General features: G+C 36.6%; 1 protein-coding gene across 5 annotated transcripts in view; it reads right to left on the bottom strand.

Moving 5' to 3' along the window:
• The window catches only part of LOC121388437 (GATOR complex protein WDR59-like), a 126,032-nt gene that overhangs the window by 100,468 nt on the left and 1,689 nt on the right, over nt 1–23,875 (bottom strand). For all 5 annotated transcript variants that reach the window (XM_041519752.1, XM_041519754.1, XM_041519756.1 and 2 more), the window contains exons 2-11: nt 23,523–23,572; nt 21,272–21,407; nt 20,323–20,408; nt 19,572–19,652; nt 18,831–18,868; nt 18,008–18,096; nt 16,197–16,313; nt 15,805–15,882; nt 14,731–14,890; nt 12,014–12,093 (exon numbers count right to left, since the gene is read on the bottom strand). In XM_041519752.1, coding sequence (XP_041375686.1) covers nt 12,014–12,093; nt 14,731–14,890; nt 15,805–15,882; nt 16,197–16,313; nt 18,008–18,096; nt 18,831–18,868; nt 19,572–19,652; nt 20,323–20,408; nt 21,272–21,407; nt 23,523–23,572 — 915 coding nt within the window. The remainder of the gene's footprint in view (nt 1–12,013; nt 12,094–14,730; nt 14,891–15,804; nt 15,883–16,196; nt 16,314–18,007; nt 18,097–18,830; nt 18,869–19,571; nt 19,653–20,322; nt 20,409–21,271; nt 21,408–23,522; nt 23,573–23,875) is intronic.

Raw genomic sequence — 23,875 nt, 5'->3', positions numbered from 1 at the left:
TTAAAAATTTTACAAACCGAGTTATTTCCTAACAAAATAGCAATAATTGCATGAAATTATTTCACCAAATTAAAATAAAATTCCCCAGATGTTTTAAAAAATTTGCAATTAGTGAATCTCATGAGTGCCACAGTGAGCCCTGACAGTTAAAACTAAAATTATAAAATTTTCTTTCCATCTACACATTTTATGGAAATCTGGGTGGTTCAATGTGTTTATTTTAGGTGTTAATGTATTCAAGACTCAAGATCTCATTAATTGGGGCACACCAGGTTTTGTTGTCTGTTCTAAGTGCAGCTAGGTCTTTTTAGAGCAGAAATGTTAACAGCTGCTGAAGTACCTGCTCCCACACAGAGCAAGTTTTAACAACTAACAACTAATCCACTGTCCTGGACAGACAGCCCAGATAGCTGAGGTGTGTGCCCAGGACAGCATGTTTCAACCTTAATTGGATGTAAGCACCAAAATAAATAGAAATGAAATGAAAATGAACAGGTGCTGAAGAGTTGCGAATATTGAGAAGTTATTGTAATCTAATTAAAACGTACCATCGCTGGTTTTGAGCTCAAACAGTTTGATGTTCGCATGCTTGTACTGAATTTGGGTGAAATTATTTTGATGTTCGCATGCTTGTACTGAATTTGGGTGAAATTATTTTGATGTTAGCATGCTTGTACTGAATTTGGGTGAAATTATTTTGATGTTAGCATGCTTGTACTGAATTTGGGTGATGTTATTTTGATGTTAGCATGCTTGTACTGAATTTGGGTGAAATTATTTTGGGCAAACAAATTTTGGGCACACCATTTATTGCCTTTATGTTGCTGCAATCAAAAGCCTTGAAATATAATCTCAACAAACTGAACCAAATTAAGACGCGCTCTGCACCATTTTCCTTGCAAACTAATGTACACGCGTACATGTACATGTATACCATCTGCACAGCATTTTGTCTCTTCATATACACATGTACCTGCATGAAGTGAAAAATACTTACCGGGATGATCAGTCCTTAATTATCTGCATTAAAAATGTTTCAACAGTCACTTTGTTTTATAGATAACTAGCTGTATATTAAAACAAACCAAACTCAAGCACTGGTGAATGGAGCCAGATAGACTACTAACACTACGTTATTTGAAGAGATCCATGAACACAAAATGCAGTGAATTAAGTCATCCAAGCTGAACATACCCATCACACAGTAGCCAGTGTGCACTATTCAGATCGGCTACATGTAACAGTAGTCTAGTAAGAGTGAACAGTCTCAAAAAACACCACACAAACTCTTAAACAGTCCACACTGTACATACACTTCCTGCTTGATTGAACCATTTCTTGGAAACTGAAAGTTCTTTTGAAGTACACCCTGACCGAGTGTTACAAACAGTATTTGTAACAGGAAAGTGGAACCCAGAGGGAGGGAGGGAGGGAGGGAGGGAGGGAGAGAGAGAGAGAGAGAGAGAGAGAGAGAGAGAGAGAGAGAGAGAGAGAGAGAGAGAGAGAGAGAGAGAGAGAGAGAGAGGGAGGGAGGGCAGAAGAGAGATGGAAAGAGAGGGAGGGGAGAGAAAGGGGAGGGAAAGAGACAGACAGACAGACAAGGATAAAGACAGAAAGAATTTTTTTATTTAACGACTCACTCAACACATTTTATTTATGGTTATATGGCATCAGACATATGGTTAAGGACCACACAGATATTGAGAGAGGAAACTCACTGTCGCCACTTCATGGTCTACTCTTTTTGATTAGCAGCAAGGGATCTTTTGCATGCACCATCCCACAGACAGCGTAGTACATACCACAGCCTTTGATATACCAGTTGTGGTGCACTGGCTAGAACGAGAAATAGCCCAATGGGCCGACCAATGGGGATCGATCCCACACTGACCGCACATTGAGTGAGCGCTGTACCACTGGGCTATGTCCCACCCCCAACAAGGATAAAGACTAAAAAAGAAAAAAAGAAGAAAAAAAAAACAAGAAGAGAAGACAGACAGACAAAAATAGACAACAAATACAGACAGATGAACGTGTAGATAACATCAAACTGACTGTGAATTTTTAAAAATTAATTTACAATTTCGAGGAAAGGGCCAGATGCATGCAGATTTGTGCAATTCTCTATACTTATGGGAAAAAACAGCTTACCAGGCCAACTTTATACGTTTCCTGTACAGTCTATTTGTATTATTCGCATGTACATGTAACTCTATAATAAAACCACAAGCCGAAGGATATAAAAACCATTAATATTATTTATTATTTTAAAACCACACCAACTACCATACAGAGGACAGCATGAAACAAATGTAAAATGCCAACCCACCAACCCACTTATAACAAGGTACAGAGTAGATTAATGCAAAACGAAAAGAATTTAAAAAAAAAGTCCTCAGTAACTAAATTAAAATTAAGCTAACACTGACAAAACTTTGCAGTGCACTCTATAAATATGGGTGAACTGGATTGTTTTAAACGGAATATTATAGCTGAAACTCGAAAGCAATGTTTAACATTACCTCAGCATGTTGAATTGGCATTTATTACTACTAAATAGCTGTACCATTAGATCCAAAAAGATTGGATAATTTAAATACCAATGCGTAATTGGGAACAAACAAACCAAAACCCCCCAAAACCTGATACTCATTTACATGTATCAGCAGTATGGAGTCTAGGTCAGGTCAGGTCAGGTCAGGTCATAGGGTTTAATGTGTACATTCAGAATAAGATGTTGTAGTGTACGCCTGTCCAGGACAGATGGAGTCTAGGTCATAGTGTTTTACGTGCATATTCAGAGCAAGCTGTTGTAGACTTGTTGGGAGTCTAGACCAGCGCTTCTAGAATTTTTATAAAATTCACTATCAGTGATTTAAAAAATGTACTAGCCATGATTAAAAATTCACTAGCCCTACTTTATTTTAAGTTAATACAATTGTACTAAATACATGTAATAGTAATAATCAGATATGTCACCTAAAGAGGGAGATAGAGCTTAAAAACACTAACATTGGGGGTTGGGGTGCCGGCAGGATATGCATATTTACAAAATAGACTTAACTGCAAAATTTGACCATTTTATATTTACTAGCCGTTGGGCATGCAATAGTAGTTATTTCCTAGCCCAACATTAAATATCACTAGCCATGGGAGTGGGGCTACCATAATCTAGAAGCCCTGCTAGACAGCTAGTGGTATTTTATATTCACAGGACAGCACATACTAAAGCGTTTAAAATACTATACATGTTGGACTGGTTTGAATGGAAAATTGGCCAATAGTTCCACTGATGATGAACAATCCTTAATATAATGCTCTAAATAGGAAATAAAATATGCCTGCTGATTTGTGTGTGCAAAAACTAGACCAATGGTGTGTGATAAATGAGTACCTCTTGAGATACCTTGTAGAACATTATGGAATTAATCCAATCAGGAACTAAATAGAAAACACAATAATTGTACATAATTTATTCACTTGCAATGTGACCTACTAGATCTAAAAACACTGATTGCTTATTGCTTTCACAGGCTGTTTTTTCAAGCCCCAAATCCTACAGGTCCCACCACCTCAAATGAGCATGCTAACAACGGACCTAGAGTCCGTCCCACAGAGAACGTCTTTTTTCACACTAAGGAATTTACTACAAGTTATTTATTTCTGAGCTCACTGATTTGAAAATTGCACACAAAAAAACCTGAAATCATTTAGAAAAAAGAGTTTTAAAGAATGACGGGACAGACCATAACTGCCCGCTACCTGTTGTTACGCTAGGCTAGGCTTAATGCCTGAATACATGTCCCTGCACACTTCCCAATCAGACCCATTTCTTGCAAACCAGGTTTCTTTCAGACAACTCTCAGTTGAAATAGTAAATCAACATGGCCCAGGGGGAAAATACCCCAACCTCATATTTTAACAGTAAGCAAAACAACAGAATAGGTTCATATGCAAAACCGTAACAAAAATGCACAAAGATTTCTTTCAGACAACGTACTCTCAAGGATAAAAGTGTTACATAAATCAACATGGCCCTGGGCAAAAAATATCCCAACCTCATCTCTTGAAAAACTAGAAAATGAAAAGAACATATTCATATGTAAAACCTTAACTAGCAAATGAATAGAACATATTCATATGTAAAACCTTAACAAACATGCACAATGCATATACATTTGTACATGTAGTATCTTGTTAACCAACCAATGTACGAAAATTGGAATGCCTGTTAAATATTTTAGGCCACAAGAAACAAATACCATGTTTCAAGTAAGAGATTATTTAGAATAATAATTGTTTCCCATTCATTATTTAACTGATGCAATAATGAAAAATGAACATATATATCTTTATTAATACTAATTTACTACATTCAACATACGTGTAGGTTACCGTACCACTAATTTAATGCAGAAACTTTAATACTGTAAACTGGATTACTATTGTAATGCTTTCTTTTTTCATGAATACACAACTTAGTGCATGTCCTTGACGTGTTCATTTTGTACTTTATAGAAAATCAAGATGTTGCCTTAAACACACTCTAACCTGACAAATAATGCATGCGTATACATTTTATGACCTGCATGCATGCATTTTTTTTCTGGTTTACAGTAATTAATTTCAACTAGACTTTTTCAGATCTGTTGTCAGTCATGTGATTCAATCAACATATTCACATACTTCCCAAGGTTGCATGTCTATCACGAAAAATTCACTGTTAGCCATGTAAAAAAAATCCCAAAAACATCATATATTTTTTTACTAATTTATGCCACTCACTTTGGTCCCACCAGACACAGTATGTTTTAATAATAGAAACCTAAATGTAATCTCCACATCCTCCACTCAACTTTCAAGACAACTATATACTTTACATTCAGTGTTATTACACCATAACAGACACCTACACGTATGTTTTAATAATAGAAACCTAAATGTAATCTCCACATCCTCCACTCAACTTTCAAGACAACTATATACTTTACATTCAGTGTTATTACACCATAACAGACACCTACATGTATGTTTTAATAATAGAAACCTAAATGTAATCTCCACATCCTCCACTCACCTTTCAAGACAACTATATACTTTACATTCAGTGTTATTACACCATAACAGACACCTACATGTATGTTTTAATAACAGAAACCTAAATGTAATCTCCACATCCTCCACTCAACTTTCAAGACAACTATATACTTTACATTCAGTGTTATTACACCATAACAGACACCTACACGTATGCTTTAATAATAGAAACCTAAATGTAATCTCCACATCCTCCACTCACCTTTCAAGACAACTATATACTTTACATTCAGTGTTATTAGACCATAACAGACACCTACATGTACATGTACTGAAAATAGGTATTTAAACTTGATTACACACACACACACACACACACACACACACACACACACACACACACACACACACACCCACCCACACACACCCACCCCAACCTCCCCAGTATTCACCCTGAAGGCAACCATAAAAAATAGTCCCCATTTAGTTTTATCTGATATGTTTTGCATGTTTAAATTTAAATTTTATTACTGCTTCCACCCACTCATCTTGCACGGTGAAAGCAAACAGACAAAGCACTTTACATTGAGTGTTCGACATGTCGTCTATGTCGTAATTCCTTTACATAATGCTATGTTACACCACCCATGCTTGAATTGATTTATTTATTGATATCTGTATACCCGTGTACACACCACTCTTCCTGTGATATATTAAACTAGCAGGGCAAGGTAACATTGTGGGTAGTTCACAATAACAGACAGATTAATTAAACAAGATTAATTATTAACTGAGGAAAGAAAAAGACAGAAAGAAATGTTTTAATGACTCACTCAACACATTTTCATTTATGGCTATTGGGTGTGATATCTGTACACATTCCTCTTACACTTTTCTTCTTTTTTTTTTGTTTAATGACATCACTAGTCGGGTCTCCACGAGTACTCAAGTACTCAGACACGGGCCGAGTCAATCAAGACTTGTGTCCATTCACAGGACTTGAGTACCCGTGCAAGGAGGAATATAATGATCAGCTATAATACAATGGACAGTGTAGGACAGTAATTTTAGCAGTAAATAACCAATGATATAAATTACACAATAATTATGAGTATGCGCTAATTTCTCTTTTTAAACTGACCATCCGTCCGTCACAACATACCAACCGGTTTCTAAATGCAATACAATGGCATGATTTGACATCCATGTTCCATGTTCAGCGCTGGAATTAAGATGCATAATGTTATTAACTGTATTCCTTAATCTCATCATCATCTAGTGTAAGTGTCGGGTCCTCGGGTCCGGGTCGAGTTTGACCCTCGAGTACATGAGTGCAATATTTTACTTTATTCCTTTATCTCATCATCATCTAGCGTAAGTGTCGGGTCCTCGGGTCCGGGTCGAGTTTGACCCTCGAGTACATGAGTGCAATATTTTATTTTATTCCTTTATCTCATCATCATCTAGTGTAAGTGTCGGGTCCTCGGGTCCGGGTCGAGTTTGACCCTCGAGTACATGAGTGCAATATTTTACTGTATTCCTTAATCTCATCATCATCTAGCGTAAGTGTCGGGTCCTCGGGTCCGGGTCGAGTTTGACCCTCGAGTACATGAGTGCAATATTTTTGGACTCGTGGAGGCCCTAATCACTAGAGCACATTGATTTATTAATCTTTGGCTATTGGATGTCAAACATATAGTCAGTTTTTACAATCATAGAGAGGAAACTCACTACATTTTTACATTAGTAGCAAGGAATCTTTTATATGCACCATCCCACAAACAGGATAGTACATACAACGGCCTTTGATATACCAGTTGTGGTGCACTGGCTGAAATGAGAAATAGCCCAATGGGCCCACCGACGGGAATCGATCCCAAACTGACTGTGCATCAAGCAAGCGCTTTATCACTGGGCTATGTACCACCTCTTCCTGTTATATACATGAAACTACTTATTTTCGTGCTTATATCAAATTAAGGTTCAAGCATGCTGTCCCGGGCACACACCTCAGCTTTCTGAGCATCACTGTCCAGGACAGTCAGTTAGCTGTTAGTGGTTAGTGAGAGTGCAATCTAATTAAAATTAGCTCCACTATTACATGTGGATCTAACAGCAGCCCGATGGAGCTCATGTCCAGTTGACCTTTCATTCGACCAATCAAAACCTTACTTGCAAAATCATGCCAGTGTTTTGAAAACATTCAGGATTATGCCCAGGGAATACGAAATGATTCGGGTGAATTACGAAGTATGTCGGAAAGTAATTTCAATATAACATTTTATATAAAATTCGTTTCAAGATGAAAAAAAATAAAACTGTGATGGTAAAGCCATAAAATCTGTTTATACTAGTATACAATCCAGAGTTTATTACTGCAGTTTTGCCCTTGCTTTTTAATGATGAAATAAACCAACAAGTTTGCCTATTGCATAAATAGTCTCGCCCGATATTTTTAGAATTTGTATGCTTCCGAATAACGCTATAAACAGCGAAGTGTAATTGGTCGATATTTGAATTGTTATTTATAGATGAAATGTGACCTGGACATGGCAGTCCACAATGCTGTTAGATCTACCAGGGTAGACCCAGTAGAGCTAATTTTAATCAGATTGGTGAGAGTGAAGTCGTTGTAGTGGTTTTACATCTACCCACTGAGTTGTCAAAACTAGTTCTGGGTGGGAGCCAGTACCGGGCTGCGAACCCAGTACCTACTAGCCTTATGTCTGATGGCTTAACCACGACACCACCAAGGCCAGTTGAAACTACATGTAGTAAAGCACAGTAAGATTGCAGATAGTTCACAACAACAGACAGATTAATTAAACAAGATTTTATTAATTAAAAAAAGAAAGAAATGTTTTATTTAACGATTCACTCAACACATAACATTTTTATTTCATGCTACTTAATTTTGCATCAGGTTCAGAATCACACAGACAATGAGAGGAACCCCGCAGTCAACACATCATGGGTTATTCTTTTCACTTTACAGCAAGGGATCTTTTATATGCTCAATCCCAGAGATAACATAGTAAATATCACAGCCTTTGATACACCAGTAGTAGAGCACTGAATGCAATGAGAAATACAAAAATGTAGCCCAATACGTCCACAGAGTGGAAGAGTGCTTTAAAACAAAATATTTTTTAACGACACCACTAGAACACACTAAATTATTTACCATTGGCTATTGAAGTGAAACATTTGGTAATTCTAACATTGTATAGGAATGTACATGTAATCTTTGAGGAAACCAACTATATTTTTTCACTTCCAGCAAGCAATCTTTTATAATCACTTTCCAACAGGCAGGACTGCCCATACCACAGCCTTTGAAATACTAGTCATGGGGTACTAATTGGGAGGGGAAAAAAGTTAGTCAGAGAATGGGTCAACTGAGGTGGTTCCTATCCTATGAAGTAAAGTTTGTTTTATTTAACGACGCCACTAGGGCACATTGATTTTTTATCTTATCATCGGCTATTGGACATCAAACATATGGTAATTTTGACACTGTTTTGAAGAGGAAACCCGCTGTCGACCACATAGGCTACTCTTTTTTTGACAGGCAGCAAGGGATCTTTTATTTGCGCTTCCCACAGGCAGGATAGCACAAACCATGGCCTTTGTTGAACCAGTTATGGATCACTGGTCGGTGCAAGTGGTTTACACCTACCCATTGAGCCTTGCAGAGCACTCACTCAGGGTTTGGAGTCGGTATCTGGATTAAAAATCCCATGCCTCGACTGGGATCCGAACCCAGTACCTACCAGCCTGTAGACCGATGGCCTGCCACGACGCCACCGAGGCCGGTCGTTCCTATCCTATGACACAAGCACCTCATGTAAGCACTGTATTGATTATATCAATTAAAATGAAAATCTACAAACTCTAATGACAGCTGTGGATAACAGTAGTATGGCAATGCAGAGGATTACTGGTAGACTATTGATTGTAATGTGCAGATAAGGTTTAAATATCTTTGCTTCCACTCCCCACCGTATACATTTTGTAACAGGCATTAGTTACTGCAATTCAATTAACACTAAGTCAACAGATCTATAAAACAAAATCTAAAAACTAAATATTACAAAGTGAATACTACCAAATCAAATTCCACAGATAACAGTGGTAACGTACCGGATATGTGACTAAAGCTGATAATATATAACTCAACATATATATTACGTACTGTAGATATAAATTAAATACTACAAGCCATCACCATTAAAAGACATTTTAATTAGACAAAATGGGTGTGCTGTGGTATGTGTTTACACTAATCAATACTACATGTAGGTCAAATCACTCTACTTGCCGGAAGAAACAAAACCTTATGACAACAAATTATGTCATAATTCTCACCAATGGCAGGCATGGTAGTATTAAATGCACTATGTAAAGTTAGATGCACTTCAATAAGATGCTACTCAGAGTGTTTGAAACAGAACTGCAGCTATACCAATTAAATAAATGTTTCCATTAGTAGCAAGGGATCTTTTATATGCACCATCCCACAGACAGGATAACACATACCACAGCCTTTGATATACCAGTCGTGGTGCACTGGCTGGAACGAGAAATAGCCCAATAGACCCACCGACGGAGATCGATCTCAGACCGACCGTGCATCAAGCAAGCACTTTACCACAGGGCTACGTCCCGCCCCCATATTCAACTGATTACATGCTGTTATTGTTATGGTCATTTTGTTCCTTTACAGGGGAGTTTTTGTATCTAGTATTTATTACTAAAAAACCCAAACTCAAACAGAAAATCCAATATTATGCTGGTTCAATTATGTCACAGTGATAAGTAGAGGAAGCATGTGTTAATGTGTGTTGACGAGTTGTATGTACTTTAAGTACGGGGAGTCGTCTCAATATTACAAAACATTACAAGGACAGGGTATAATAAATACCTATACAACATTTTACTGTCTTCACCATGGGCAACACCAAGGTGAGCTGAACATCACTCTCCTGAAATGGCGTTAAACAAGCAATGAAGTTTCAAATAAAATGTATTAAAAACATTTGTTCCAAGGTGATCAATTTGCTAGTCTCCTAAAACCTTTCCAGGGGAGTGTGGAGGGAAGTGGGAGTTGATCATTCGCCTTTCTTGGTAAATACAGTTTTACATTATCTTGACTGGCCCATACCCTTACTTGGATCTAGACAGCTGTCAAAAATAGGCAGGAAAATCAATTACAAAGAAGGACACTGCATCTCAGCAGGGGTGGAAACTAAGACTTGCCCCATCACTTACGGCAAAGAGAAATTGCTGGGGAGGAGTGCAACTTAAATGATGCTAGTCTACAGGTTGAGTAGATTTTTTTTAATGCTGATCAGGCATTGAAATTTGGGATTAAAAAAAAGAAAAAAAAGGATTCTGCCGGAATCATAACAATAATGTGATAATTTATTAAGATATTTTGGGATTGCACCTTACAACCATATGCTTCTGACATGACCCAAAGTCAGAGATTCATGAAAATATATAATTCTGCAAATTCAGAGCCTGTTGACTTAATTTTTACTTCACTTCACTATTGTTAGTGATGAAAAAAGGCCTATGATTTGTACTCTGAGGGTGAGGTCACAGATGTTGCATATATCATTGTGTCAGTCATAGGATTCAAACCAACTAACAGTAGCCAGTGATGTTTTGTGGGAAGTAGTAGCTTTCCCAGCCTACTAGTCCCACCAAGGCCTGTGATTTGTACTCTCAGGGTGAGGTCACAGATGTTGCATATATCATTGTGTCAGTCATAGGATTCAAACAAACTAACAGTAGCCAGTGCTGTTTTGTGGGAAGTAGTAGCTTTCCCAGCCTACTAGTCCCACCAAGGCCTGTGATTTGTACTCTCAGGGTGAGGTCACAAATGTTGCATATATCATTGTGTCAGTCATAGGATTCAAACAAACTAACAGTAGCCAGTGATGTTTTGTGGGAAGTAGTAGCTTTCCCAGCCTACTAGTCCCACCAAGGCCTGTGATTTGTACTCTCAGGGTGAGGTCCCAGATTTGCATATATCATTGTGTCAGTCATAGGATTCAAACAAACTAACAGTAGCCAGTGCTGTTTTGTGGGAAGTAGTAGCTTTCCCAGCCTACTAGTCCCACCAAGGCCTGTGTAAATATGTGACAGCATGTGCTAAACAAACAGATCAGATGAGGCATGATGTCATGCACAGAAAGTGTCTGAAATTATATTTTGTCAAATGTCCATGTGGAAACATGTTTGGGCACCTGTTGGTTGGAAATGTTATCGACATACAAGCATTTGAAATATTAAATCAAAACAAGAACATGTTACTGTTCATGTCATCTATTTATTATATTCTAATGATAAATGATTAGTGATTTCCATAGTTTGTTTTAGCATGGTGCAGCACCAACAGTGGAGTGCCATTTTCCCTTAATCAGTGCCATGCTGCCCTGAGATTACACAAACCTTTTTCAATAATTAATTATCAAATTTCTTTTGTAAAACACTCATAAAATGTATTATTAATTAATCAAATATGCCCGTTATATATTTTGCCCTTCATTTATTAAAGCAAGCACATTAATTACATTTATTTTTTATTTTCAATTATTTGTTTACTTTAAAGAGGACAAAGCTGCCCTGAAAATGGTGAAAATGCCTCCAAAGTGTTTAGTCTAGCATGCACTGATGATATTTTCCTATATTTTAACTGCCTGAATTACTATCATTAACCTCTTTGCAATCTGAATCTTTTAACAAAATGGAGACAACCCTTTTTGTTATTACATTCAAGATTCTAGTTGTCATATATATCTTTTAGCTGAAGTATGTAGACATCATATTCTTATGACCAATGGCTATAAAATACCCCACCCCCCCAAAAAAAATCACATTTCCTTTAGGTGTACTCTTATTCGCGTATGTGGTCACATATTTCGCAATTTCTACCTATGCAGAGCAAGTTTAAGAATAACCGACATACCTCTTGTAGATTTGGATCAATCTTCCAGATACGGAGACTTTGATCACGTGACCACGTAACAAGCAACCTGTCTCGGAATCCTACAAACAAATAATATGCTCATCATCAGAACATTGTAAAATGTGAAATTTAAATAAATGTTACCTGGATAACGATGCACTTAATAACACGCATTCTGAGAGTACTGCTAATAAAAGTAATACATGTTCTCTACAGGGCCCAAGATGTTTTCTTATTTCCTGGCTTCAAGGGCCGTAACTCATGTGAAAAATTAGTAAATTGCCATGAAGTCAAACTTGATCTATAACAGTATATTATAAAGCTATACACAAAATTTTAAAGTAATATTTTGAGGCATTGTGAAATTATTATTATGATTATTTTTTTTAAAAGGTCCTAAGTTCAAGGGCCATAACTCTGTGAACACAATTTGTAAATTGCCATGAAAGTTTTAACTTGATCTGTAACAGTACATGATAAAGCTATACACGTAATATAAAGCTATCATTTTAGCCGAATATCTCGAGTCATTGTACAGGGAATCAAAAATCCCATTGCCCGACGCCCATGCCAAGTGGTATTTTCATGCCGGGTAAGTAATTATGTTAATTGCATATGCCCGACGACAAGTGATTAATGTAACACCTAAAACTTTTTTAAACATTTTGTTACAAATCTCGGTAAAACCTTTGGAAAGAGTTCCGATCGTCCGACTATTTACATAGATCTAAGGACAACTAACCGTAACCCTAAATGATGGGACAATCGGAACTCTTTCCTATGCGTTAACACACCAAAACGGAAAGCAATGTGTTGAAAACTTTGATAACACATTGCAGTATAACAGAGTTCATGTTTACTTTGAGACCAGCCATGGCTGTGTGCAAGAGACTTTTCTCAGCTATGAACAGGGTAAATACATCCCAGAGAAGTGTTTTGGGGCAGAGTGTGTTAAATAATATACTCACAATAATGACATATGGGCCAAAATCCATAAACAATTTTGAACCAATGCCAGCCATAAAATATGGTTCACAAGTGGAAAGGGGTCTCACTACATCCACGGCCATACAACAAGTGGTCACTGACACAATAATTATATTTAAATGAACAAGTGGACACTAGCAAACAAATAACAAAGTTTAAATCAACAAATTGACACTATTTACAAAATAAGGTTTATATCAGCAAGTAGAGAAGACAGTGGAATGAATGAATGAATGAATGAATGAATGAATGAATGTTTAATGACACCCCAGCACGAAAAATACATCGGCTATTGGATGTCAAACTATGGTAAAGGAGAAGACAGTGGATACCACTGATACCACTGGACAGACATATACATTTAGTACTTCCTGGGTAAATGTTGTAACCTACTGGCAAAATTCTATATTTGTGCAATCAAACCAATTACATTCAAGATTAAATTACATTATTAAGCACTGTATTAAATTAAATAGGAGTAACACAATTGGTTACTGTAAGAAGTATGGGCAAGTGGAAAAATATATAGGGCAAGTGAATATCTGATTGGCACTTGCCCTGTGGCAAGTAATTTTTTTGAAAATTTTTGAACCCCTGTTGTAAATAACAAAAATCTTGAAAACTGTATGTGGGACAGACTGAGGACAAACAGACAGACACACACAGACTGTAGGCAAACAGACAGATCATAGATGAAACCTAAAGTCCCCTCATGAATATTGATTACAACAGATACTTAATTTATCTGCTCTAGTTAACAAATGAACAAAGGGCAATAATTAGAATACAGTAATGAAATGTTAATGTTAATTTTTTATTTTTCTATTAGGAAAGGAAATAAATGTTTTTTTTTTTTAAAAACCCCAGAAACATGTTAACCAATTGCTATTATCTCCATTATAAGCAAGGGATCTTTTACATGCAGTTTCCCACAGACAGGACAGCACATACCATAGCCTTTGATATATCAGTCGTGGGGCACTGGTTGGGATGTGAGATATAATAGAACAACTAAAAGCACCGTGCAGTCCTTCACATCTGAGGTGTACATTCAAGCTTGAGCACATTTTAATTTTAATCTCAGAGGCGTTTTTTGATGTCCACCTAAAACATGGTATGAACACATCTTCTACTGGTTGTTCGAATAGAAGCTGGTTTGAAGCAGTATTTTCTGCATACTTGCATTATTATTATTGTTACTGTAAGTTGGGATCATCTACATTAAAGTTTATGTTTGTGCTGCATATATTCAAAATGGGGCAGGATGTAGCTCAGTGGTAAAGCCCTCGCTTATGCGTAGTGGATCTAGGATCGATCCTTGTCGGTGGGCCCATTGGGCTATTTCGTTACAGCCAGTGCATCATGACTAGTATATGAAAGGCTTTAAAAGATCCTCTGCTACTAACGGAAAAATGACTGTGTCAAAATTACCATGTTTGACATCCAACAGCCAATTATTAATAAATCAATGTGCTCTAGTGGTGTCGTTAAACAAAACAAACAAGTATTGAAAATGTCTGTTTGTCAGTGTGCATCATGTACGGTACTCCACATGTTTCCTGTAGACCACTACTCATTTACGTGGAGCCTATGAGGCTAGTGATTCATCAATCACCCGAGACTTTCAAACTGAACGACTACAGTGACAGACAGGATTTTTGTTAATCATTATAAAGCAGCCAGATGGGTAATTAAAGCGTATAAACTGTAAAATTTGTGTTAATAGTTACCGTCAGCCATCTTCCTCCACTGAAATTCGAGCACAACATCTTTGTGGCCCAGGAATGTGTGCATGGGCATGGAGAGGTTTCCGTTGTACCACAGATACAGACGATTCTCCACGGGTTTCAGCTGGGGAACCACAACTGTCACCAGTCCATCACCAAAAGGCTGGAAAATAAACTCAATGTAACATATTGAAACATAAATACAGAATACTACACTTGTTTTCACTAGATATCATTTTCAGGAAACAAGTGAACTTCCCATGTTAGTATCTCACCGAATGAAAGTGAGGTCAAATACCATGGAAGTTTACCTAATTTGTAACATGTTATCTAACGAAAACGAGTGTGGTATTTCATTTATTACCCACTATCAAATAATGCAAAATCTTACAATTTCTTCCAACATTACTCAAAGAGATATGTGAATACACACAGATTAGACTAGTGATGGTGATGTCACTTACCGTAATGACGTCATTTAGCAATTGATACGCATCACCACGTGTGTATAAAATTTGTATTACATACCCAGACATTCACCAGGTGGGTAATAAAATTATTTGATAAAGAAATACCTAAAATTTATAATACATCAGGAGATAGTATCAGCTGTTCAGTTTTATATATTATTTATAATACATCAGAAGATAGTATCAGCTGTTCAGTTTTATATATTATTTATGACAATAATGTTTTTTTTGCATCATGACCCCCGGCACATTAATAATTCATTAATAAGTTTTGCTATATTATTATTATTAATAATCTGTAATAAATCCTTTTCAAAATGTATTATTTATCACTTGCCAAATGTTTTAATAATCGGGATATTTGGGATATATACTTAATACATGCTAGTGCTCATGCTTAATGACCAAACGTTCACCCAAAATCGCTAATCATAAATTTTCTTTTATTTTAAATTATGCACACGAAAATAGCAAAAATACTTAGTCTTTGTTTTGTGTATTCATTTTCTTTGAATATTTTACTCTAATTTGCACACAATTGTAAGATTCATCTTAAATACAATGAAAAACTGTATCTCCGTTTTTCATACAAAGGGGCATAACTCACCGTATATCTAGCTCTCCACACTGGCGCATTCGTTTTCAGCATGGTTTCACTGTGTCGTGGATTGGTGCAATCCCAGAACTAAACAAATACAAAATACAGTTTCCATTTATTATTATTTTTAAAATGACCAGCTCTGATTATTAAGTTCACCAGCAGCAAATGTTTTCCCAAAATTGCCTAACAAAGTCTACAACTGTGAAAAAAACACTTACGAACTATAAGTGTAAAATAGATTATATTTTCAAACAAGTTGTATGGAACTTGTTGATAGAAAAAAAACCTTTCCACTAAGGATGATTGAGCCCATGACTCATCGTACCTCAGGCGAATACTCTACCACTAACTACACCCCACCCCCTTTCCACAGACAACAGACTGATAGCAGTACTTACCCTGACGAAGCAGTCCTGGCTAGCAGTCACCAGATGATACTGACTGCGAGGACTCCAGTCCAAACCGTGGATCTTCGACAAGTGAGCTGTTATATACTGTAGAGGCTGGTTCCCCTTCTGTAACACAACACACACAGGGCTTTAAGATAGACCCACACAATTGTAAACATTAGCAATACCATCAACTGACAATTAACTATAGTCCATCCTACAGGCAGGGCTCACCCTGGATCAAAAATACCTGTAGTCAAAATATTAGCCAAATGGAATTTTTATTAGCCATATTGAAAATGCTTTAGCCAAATTTGTTTTACGCAGTACTGTATAGAGTATTTATATATGAATATGAAAATGTATCTTTTTCAGCTAATTGTGTATAAACTGGAATAAATAGGAATAACAAAACCTAAATGGGGGTAGGGGCAGTTAATATATTACTTCGATTTTTCAGCGGGAGTTGGGTGGGGATGGGGTTATGCATTATCTTCAGAGTTTGAAGCCAGTACCCTATACACCCACCCTCACTTCTAAGGCCTATGACATTAAATTAACAAACCTACAGAGATATGGGGGTGAGTGGATGTTTATGGAGGGTGTTCGTGAACTATTTGATTGGTGTTCGTCGTGTCCATTTGGTTTAACGTGAAGCGCACAAACCATCTAGGGAACGTTTTGTTTTCGCTTGGTCTGGCTAAACACAGCCCTTGAGCTACATGTCTTTCGGCCCTGAACTAGCATGTGTATTCAAATCGACACGCACTGTCGGTCTGTTTTTATTACTTTCAGGTTTGGTTCAAAGATTTTACAAAGTAAAAATAACAAGTTACAGATCTTCCAGACATTGCTGTCATACATGTTGATTGCATACCGTTAACATTAATAACCGTGATTATTAAAATAAGCAAACATTATAAGGCCTACGCTGAATTCTGCATGACACCGTTTCTTGTTACCGGTCGCGAGATCGCTATTACACTAATTGAATATTTGGTATTATTATTATGTCTGAGGTGTCGGATAGATTATGTAACCGTTTGTTCACATCAGAAGATAGAAAATGGCTTAGCAAAACTTTTAGCCACTTGCAAATTTTATTAGTAATTTTTTGTAAAAATTAGCCAATGGCTAATTTGGCTACCGACAGCGCGAGCCCTGTACAGAGAACGCCTTTTTTCATACTATGGAATTTACTCCAAGTTATTTACTTCTGAGCTGACTGTTTTGTAGACTGCATACAAAAATAGTGTTTTTTTGTTATTTCCAAAACATTTTTACTTTTTTTCTTACGTCAAACCAAACTAAAATTATTTACAAAAATAATTTTTATAGAATGATGGGATGGACTATAGGTTTAACTGCATTGTGGATAGTCCTAGTTAATTCTCGGTCAAGGATACGGCTAATTTCAGCCCTTGCCGTTCATCACTCTTGCACCACCATCCCCCCCCCCCCCCCCCCCCCCGAGACTAGTGCAGGGAGAGTAATTCTTAGCTCTCCTTAGCATGTGAATTTATATAGTATCAATATGATAATATCTCAAATAGTTCCCCATAATGTAAGTTAGGGAAGGAATTAATCACTTCCCTCATTTTTTTTTCATGGAGGTCTGTAATTTTGTTGGAAAATCTGTAGACAATTCAAGTTTCAGTTAGTCAAACAAAATATAACAATTTCTTTTCAATTCACTGAGATGGGACCACAAAAATGGAAGCATCATTCAACCATTCCGATTGCTGTAAAATGTATAGACAGAAAGAAAATTGCATTAAAAACATAAACATGAGAATGCAAAGTTAAATAATGGTACCAACCCTTGGGTCCCAAATCCTGAGGTCTCCTTCATGGGTGGTTGCGAACAGATTGTTTGTGACTTTGTTCCACTTCACTTGGTAGGCACCAGCTAAAACCAAAGTGTAAATCATGTATAGAACTCCTGATTTCAATTATTAAAATTTATAAACTTTTTCATTCTACTTTTCCTACATGTATGTTGGTTTTTTAGAGAAAAAAAGAAAGAAATTATAGAGCAGGATGGTGTGTGTGTGTGTGTGTGTGTGTGTGTGATTATTTGCAGGCATCAAACTAACATATTTCTATATATCAGACCCTGATTAAAAATACATGGTGAAATTGTTAGGATAGCAGCAAAATTACCATGATTCAACTAACGGCATTGAGCAAGAACTTCATGGAGTTCTTAAAATAGATAAATAAATAAATTTTAAAATAAATTAATTAATAAATTAAAAATTAATAAATAAAATAAAATAAATTTAACCCACCCCTGAAAATTTTATTGAATAATTTAAAAATGTCTAATGTGTACATTCACAGATGTAACTATAAACCAAGTTTCATTGATATAAGACTTACAGTTCATGAAAAATGGACCTAAATGCAAAACTCCAGAGCTAAACACAAAAGTTACTGCCATTGCTGCCTGCAGCTACATCCAAAATAGTAATACCTAGATCTTGATATTTAACTTCATCAAGGCAAGACAAAAAACCTACACAATCTGAGGCAACTACATTCAGTTGAGTGAGAAAAAAAATCTCATGCACAAAAGGAAGCCAGTGTCTATAAATATCAATTACTGTGTAACAAATAATTGTATGAATTTCAAAAACTTACCAACTGCTTGAAAAGAGGATGTTGGCTTTTTGGGATCACTGAAACATAAACCAAAAAACATCAATGTAAAATTACTCAGAATCAGAATTATTGGTCCAAATTTGATTTCAATATTTAATAGTGTCATGTTTAAAATAAATATTTGAATAAAGAACATTGTTTAGATATTACATTTAAAAAAAAAATTTCCCTTAAAAGATTGACTCATGTTTTCATTCAACCAACTAAAATGATACATGGAACAAATAAAGATTTATTTATTAATTTAATTTCAAGGCATCACTGATAAATAGGCAACAGAATAATTTCTCCGTTAACCTACAAAGTATATTATGAAGTTATGCCCCTAGTGAAATACTGTTTTTGTCATTTAATAAAAGTTAAAAGTTTGTTTTCTTTAACGACACCACTAGAGCACATTGATTTATTAATCATCAGCTATTGGAATGTCAAATATTTAGTAATTTTCACATATAGTCTTAGAGAGAAAACCCACTACATATCTTCATTAATAGCAAAGGATCTTTTATATGCAGTCATGGTGCACTGGCTGGAGAGAGTAATAGCCCAATCGGCCCACAGACAGGAATCGATCCTAGATTGACCACGCATCAAGCAAGAGCTTTACCACTGGGTTACGTCTTGCCCTTGTCATTCAATAAAGTTCTTGACATGTGAAAATTATTTCATGAGAATTCAACAGGAATATTGCATAGTATTTAACAAATGTGTTCCACTTACCGTATATCCCAGAGGTAGATGAAGGTATCAACAGAACACGAAGCAATAACATTAACATCAAAGGGTGACCAGTCCACATCACTGCAACAAGAGACAGCATTAAGTGATTCAAAATTCAGAACATTAAAAATGAAATATAAATACTGTTAATGAAACAGACACTGTTAATATGCATAAAAATGTATGGTAATTAATTATGGAATTGGAATCACACTGATATGCTTCTCAAAAGTAAAGATTTATACCATTTTGGTAAATACCCTGTGGATATAGAATATGTAAAAACTCTTAATATCAGGTTTAAACCAAGTCAGCATGAACAACTTCTTTTATTGCTGCAATACAATTCTGGTGGGGCTTAATTAATAACCAGGTGTATATGATAATATTCTAAAGGAAAGAAAAAGATAAATGTTTTATTTAACGACACACTCAACACATTTTATTTACGGTTATATGGCGTCAGACATATGGTTAAGAACCACACATATGTTGAGAGAGGAAACCCGCTGTCGCTACTTCATGGGCTACTCTTTTTGATTAGCAGCAAGGATCTTTTATATGCACAGACAGGGTAGTAGATACCACAACCTTTGATACACCAGTTGTGGTGCACTGGCTGGAACGTGAAATAGCCCAATGGGCCCACTGACAGGGATCGATCCCACACCGACTGCACACTGTTCCTATATTTTATATCCTATATAAGGACAGCATGAAATTAAATTACTGAGATATTAAAGCGACAAACCTGACAGTGCGAGTGTGAGCCTTCAGAGAACACTTGTTGGTGATGCCGCCATTTACCCAGGATGAGACATCTAGTCTTTGGTTACTCTGAAATAAGACAGTGAAGACATTCTAAACATGGAAACATTCTAAACACGGAGACATTCTAAACATGAAAACATTCTAAACATGGATTTTCAAGTGTCTTAAAAGTTAAAAGTTAAATCAGGGCTCTACATCTATGCTTGCTTGCCGAGATGAAGTCAGGGATTTATTGAGGATATTCTACTCTCCCATGTCTCAGTCTGATGGGACTGGGGGAAATTGCACAAGTAAATGATACCTGGGATGTTTCAAGTCCAGGGAATAATGCAATACACAATTGTTAAATTAAGGTAAAACATAATTTTTGGTTCAGAAATTGTGAATTTTCAGTACCACTTTCTTTTTTGGGATGGGTCCTATCTTTGGACCCACAGAATGCCCGGGTAAATCCCTGGAAGTGGTTAGGATAGAGGGCAAGTGGTTTTTAAGTAGGACAAGTGGTTAGAATGCAAGTAGGACAAGTGTTTGTTGTAAGTAAAGTTCGTTTCTTTTGTTTAAAGGCACCACTAGAGTACACTGATTTATTAGTAATCAGCTATTGGATGTTAAACATTTGGTAATTTTTACATATAATCTTAGATAGGAAACCCGCTACATTTATCCATTAGTAGCAAGGGATCTTTTATATGCACCATCACACAGACATGATAGCACATGCCACAGCCTTTGATATACCACTGGCTGGAATGGGAAATAGCCCAATGGCAAACTGCTGTTACAAGGTAATCTGCATTTCAAGGGCTACAACACAGGTTCCTCAACAGGCTTGCACGATTTATTAAACACATGTATATTATATTTTATCAACCGATGCAATAAAAAAAATATGTCCCAGCAAAAATAAACACCAAGGCAAAAATACTTACAGCAGTGACATAAGTTTCTGCTTGACAAGCATGTGGGTTGTACTGTATACAGTTTACATCCCATTTGCTCTGTCGGTTCACTTTGATTACATTTTCTGTTGGGTGTGATAAATCAACGAGAGCTAGCGTTCGCCTCCTACAATATATATAAACAGTAAACAGAAGATTGACAAATGAACACAAGTAATACACATGCCATGCTTACTCTGCAAGGCGTGAAATCGGCAGTTTAGTTACAAATTTATGTTGCTGTCTGTAAAATGTGTACAACAGTTGTTATATAATAAACAGTTATTAAACAATCATTGTCTGTGTTAATGAAAAATAAAACTTAATTTTTAATAAATCCAATTTTAAAATATCAGATCCAGTCAAAATAGCACAGGGCTTTTTGATTGTGGTAGCCCCACTCCCATGGCTAGTGATATTAAATATTGGGCTAGTAAATAACTACTATTGCCATGCCCGACGGCTAGTGAAAACAATTTGTCAAATGTTGCAGTTAAGTGTATTTTGTAAATATGAATATCCTGCCCCCACCCCAAACCCCCAATGTTAGTGATTTTAAGCTCTATCTCCCTCTTTAGGGGACTGAATAGGCAATCAAAATATTGCTACATGTAGTAAATCTGAAGGCAGAGGGGGCGGGACATAGCCCAGTCGTAAAGTGTTTGCCTGATGCGCGGTTGGTTTGGGATCGATCCCCGTCAATGGGACCATTGGGTCATTCTGTGTCAAATCACCCAAAAACCCAGATATTTTAAACCCGACCATCTATGATTTTTCAGAAGAGCATGGAGACTTCTTCATTCGTTTCATGCACCCTCACGGACCTTCTAAGTTATTTCACTGGCCAAACGAAGAAGACACTTGTTGGATTAATGAAGGGGACATCGTCTGTGTCATTGATACACCTTCTATTGCATCTTCTCGACAGATGTACTCTTTGAGTAAAAAGGATGATGCTAGAATTGCAAGACTATGGGGGAAGTGGGTGACCGAATGATTCTGTGACTGCTGAACTGGTGAGAAGGCAATGAAGGAAGTAGTTTGATATCATATGATCATAGCATGTAGGTGTATAATGTACTACTCGGTGTTCAAGAGAGATGGTGATTCCTAGCATCAGGAATTGGTCATTCAGGTTTACTTCAGTATAGCTAATCAGACGTTAATGGCAGAAAAGGTGTTAATTTCATGGACAAGCAATTTTTGAATGTGTATTGCTGCTAAAGCAAAGAATATTACACCTCTGAAACTTTTTTATGTTTTAGTTAACATGTGGGAGATTAAATTACAAGAAAGGTCATCTCACGGTCACTTGATCCACAAGGTCAATTTCAAGGTCAAAAGGTCAGTGTACCCTAACATTCTCCAATCTGAACAATAATGGCAGATTTGGAATACTTGTCAAATTACCTTTCCAACAATACCAATTTAATGAAGATTGGCCCAGTAGTTCTTGAGATATGAGGGTTCAAAGGTTGGCTGCCACACCCATTTTGGTGTTGTGGGATCCCAATCAACAAGTATACCAAGTTTCATAAAACGTTTCATAAAAATCTGAGACGGTCGGGTTTAACCTATTGGGTGATTTGACACAGAATGACCCCATTGGGCTATTTCTCGCTCCAGCCAGTGCACCACGACTGGTATATCAAAGGCTGTGGTATGTTATCCTGTCTGTGGGATGATGCATATAAAAGATCCCTTGCTGCTAATCGAAAAGAGTAGCCCATGAAGTGGCGACAGCGGGTTTCCTCTCTCAGTATCTGTGTGGTCTTAAACCATATGTCTGACGCCATATAACCATAAATAAAATGTGTCGAGTGCGTCGTTAAATAAAACATTTCCTTCCTGAAGGCAGAGATGAAATTTACTTGTAGAAATTAGAATGCATGAAATTGTATTTCAGGATATCTAGTTTTCAAAATTTCACGGGAGAGCACAGCCCCAAACCCACTAGAAACTTTGCTTTGTACCATCGATCTCAGTCAGCCCCTCCAGTGTTTAACTGCTTCTGCTGTGCCTATGAGGGGTAATGCCCTCCTCCACATCAACATATTTTACTTCAGGAACATAAATTATGCTGAAAACAATTAAGGCACCTGTAACTACAGAATTAGGGAAATATAACCAAATTTATTTTTTGGGAACAAAAACCCCCAACAAAAAACTATACACAGGTATGTTTTTAAAATGGTCTGTCATTTACGGTATGTATTTGTGAATTTGATCTAAAAATACTTACCCAGCTAGCAAAGCATATTGCCCCAAACAATCCACAGCCATAGCATTGGCCTGGAAAAAAGAGAGAGTAAAATGTCTGTTCCTTTAAAGCTTCAATTTCTAAAGTACATGGGTGTATTTTCAAGATTTAAGCAACTATTAGGATTATTACATGTATGTATATTATTATTATTATAACAAATCATCAATTGTTGTTATTCTTCCATGAAGAGCGGGATTTAGCTCTGTCAGTAGAATGCTGGCATCAGATGCTTGGGTGGTAGGATTGAATCTTCTCAGCTGACTCATTGGGTTCTTTCATCATCTGAACATCATCAAAAAATTCCTTGTTATAAAAGTTCTATGATAAATTAC

Source organism: Gigantopelta aegis, chromosome 14, assembly GCF_016097555.1.
Source record: "Gigantopelta aegis isolate Gae_Host chromosome 14, Gae_host_genome, whole genome shotgun sequence".
NCBI lineage: Eukaryota > Metazoa > Mollusca > Gastropoda > Neomphalida > Peltospiridae > Gigantopelta > Gigantopelta aegis.
This window is presented reverse-complemented; position numbering and strand designations above follow the sequence as displayed.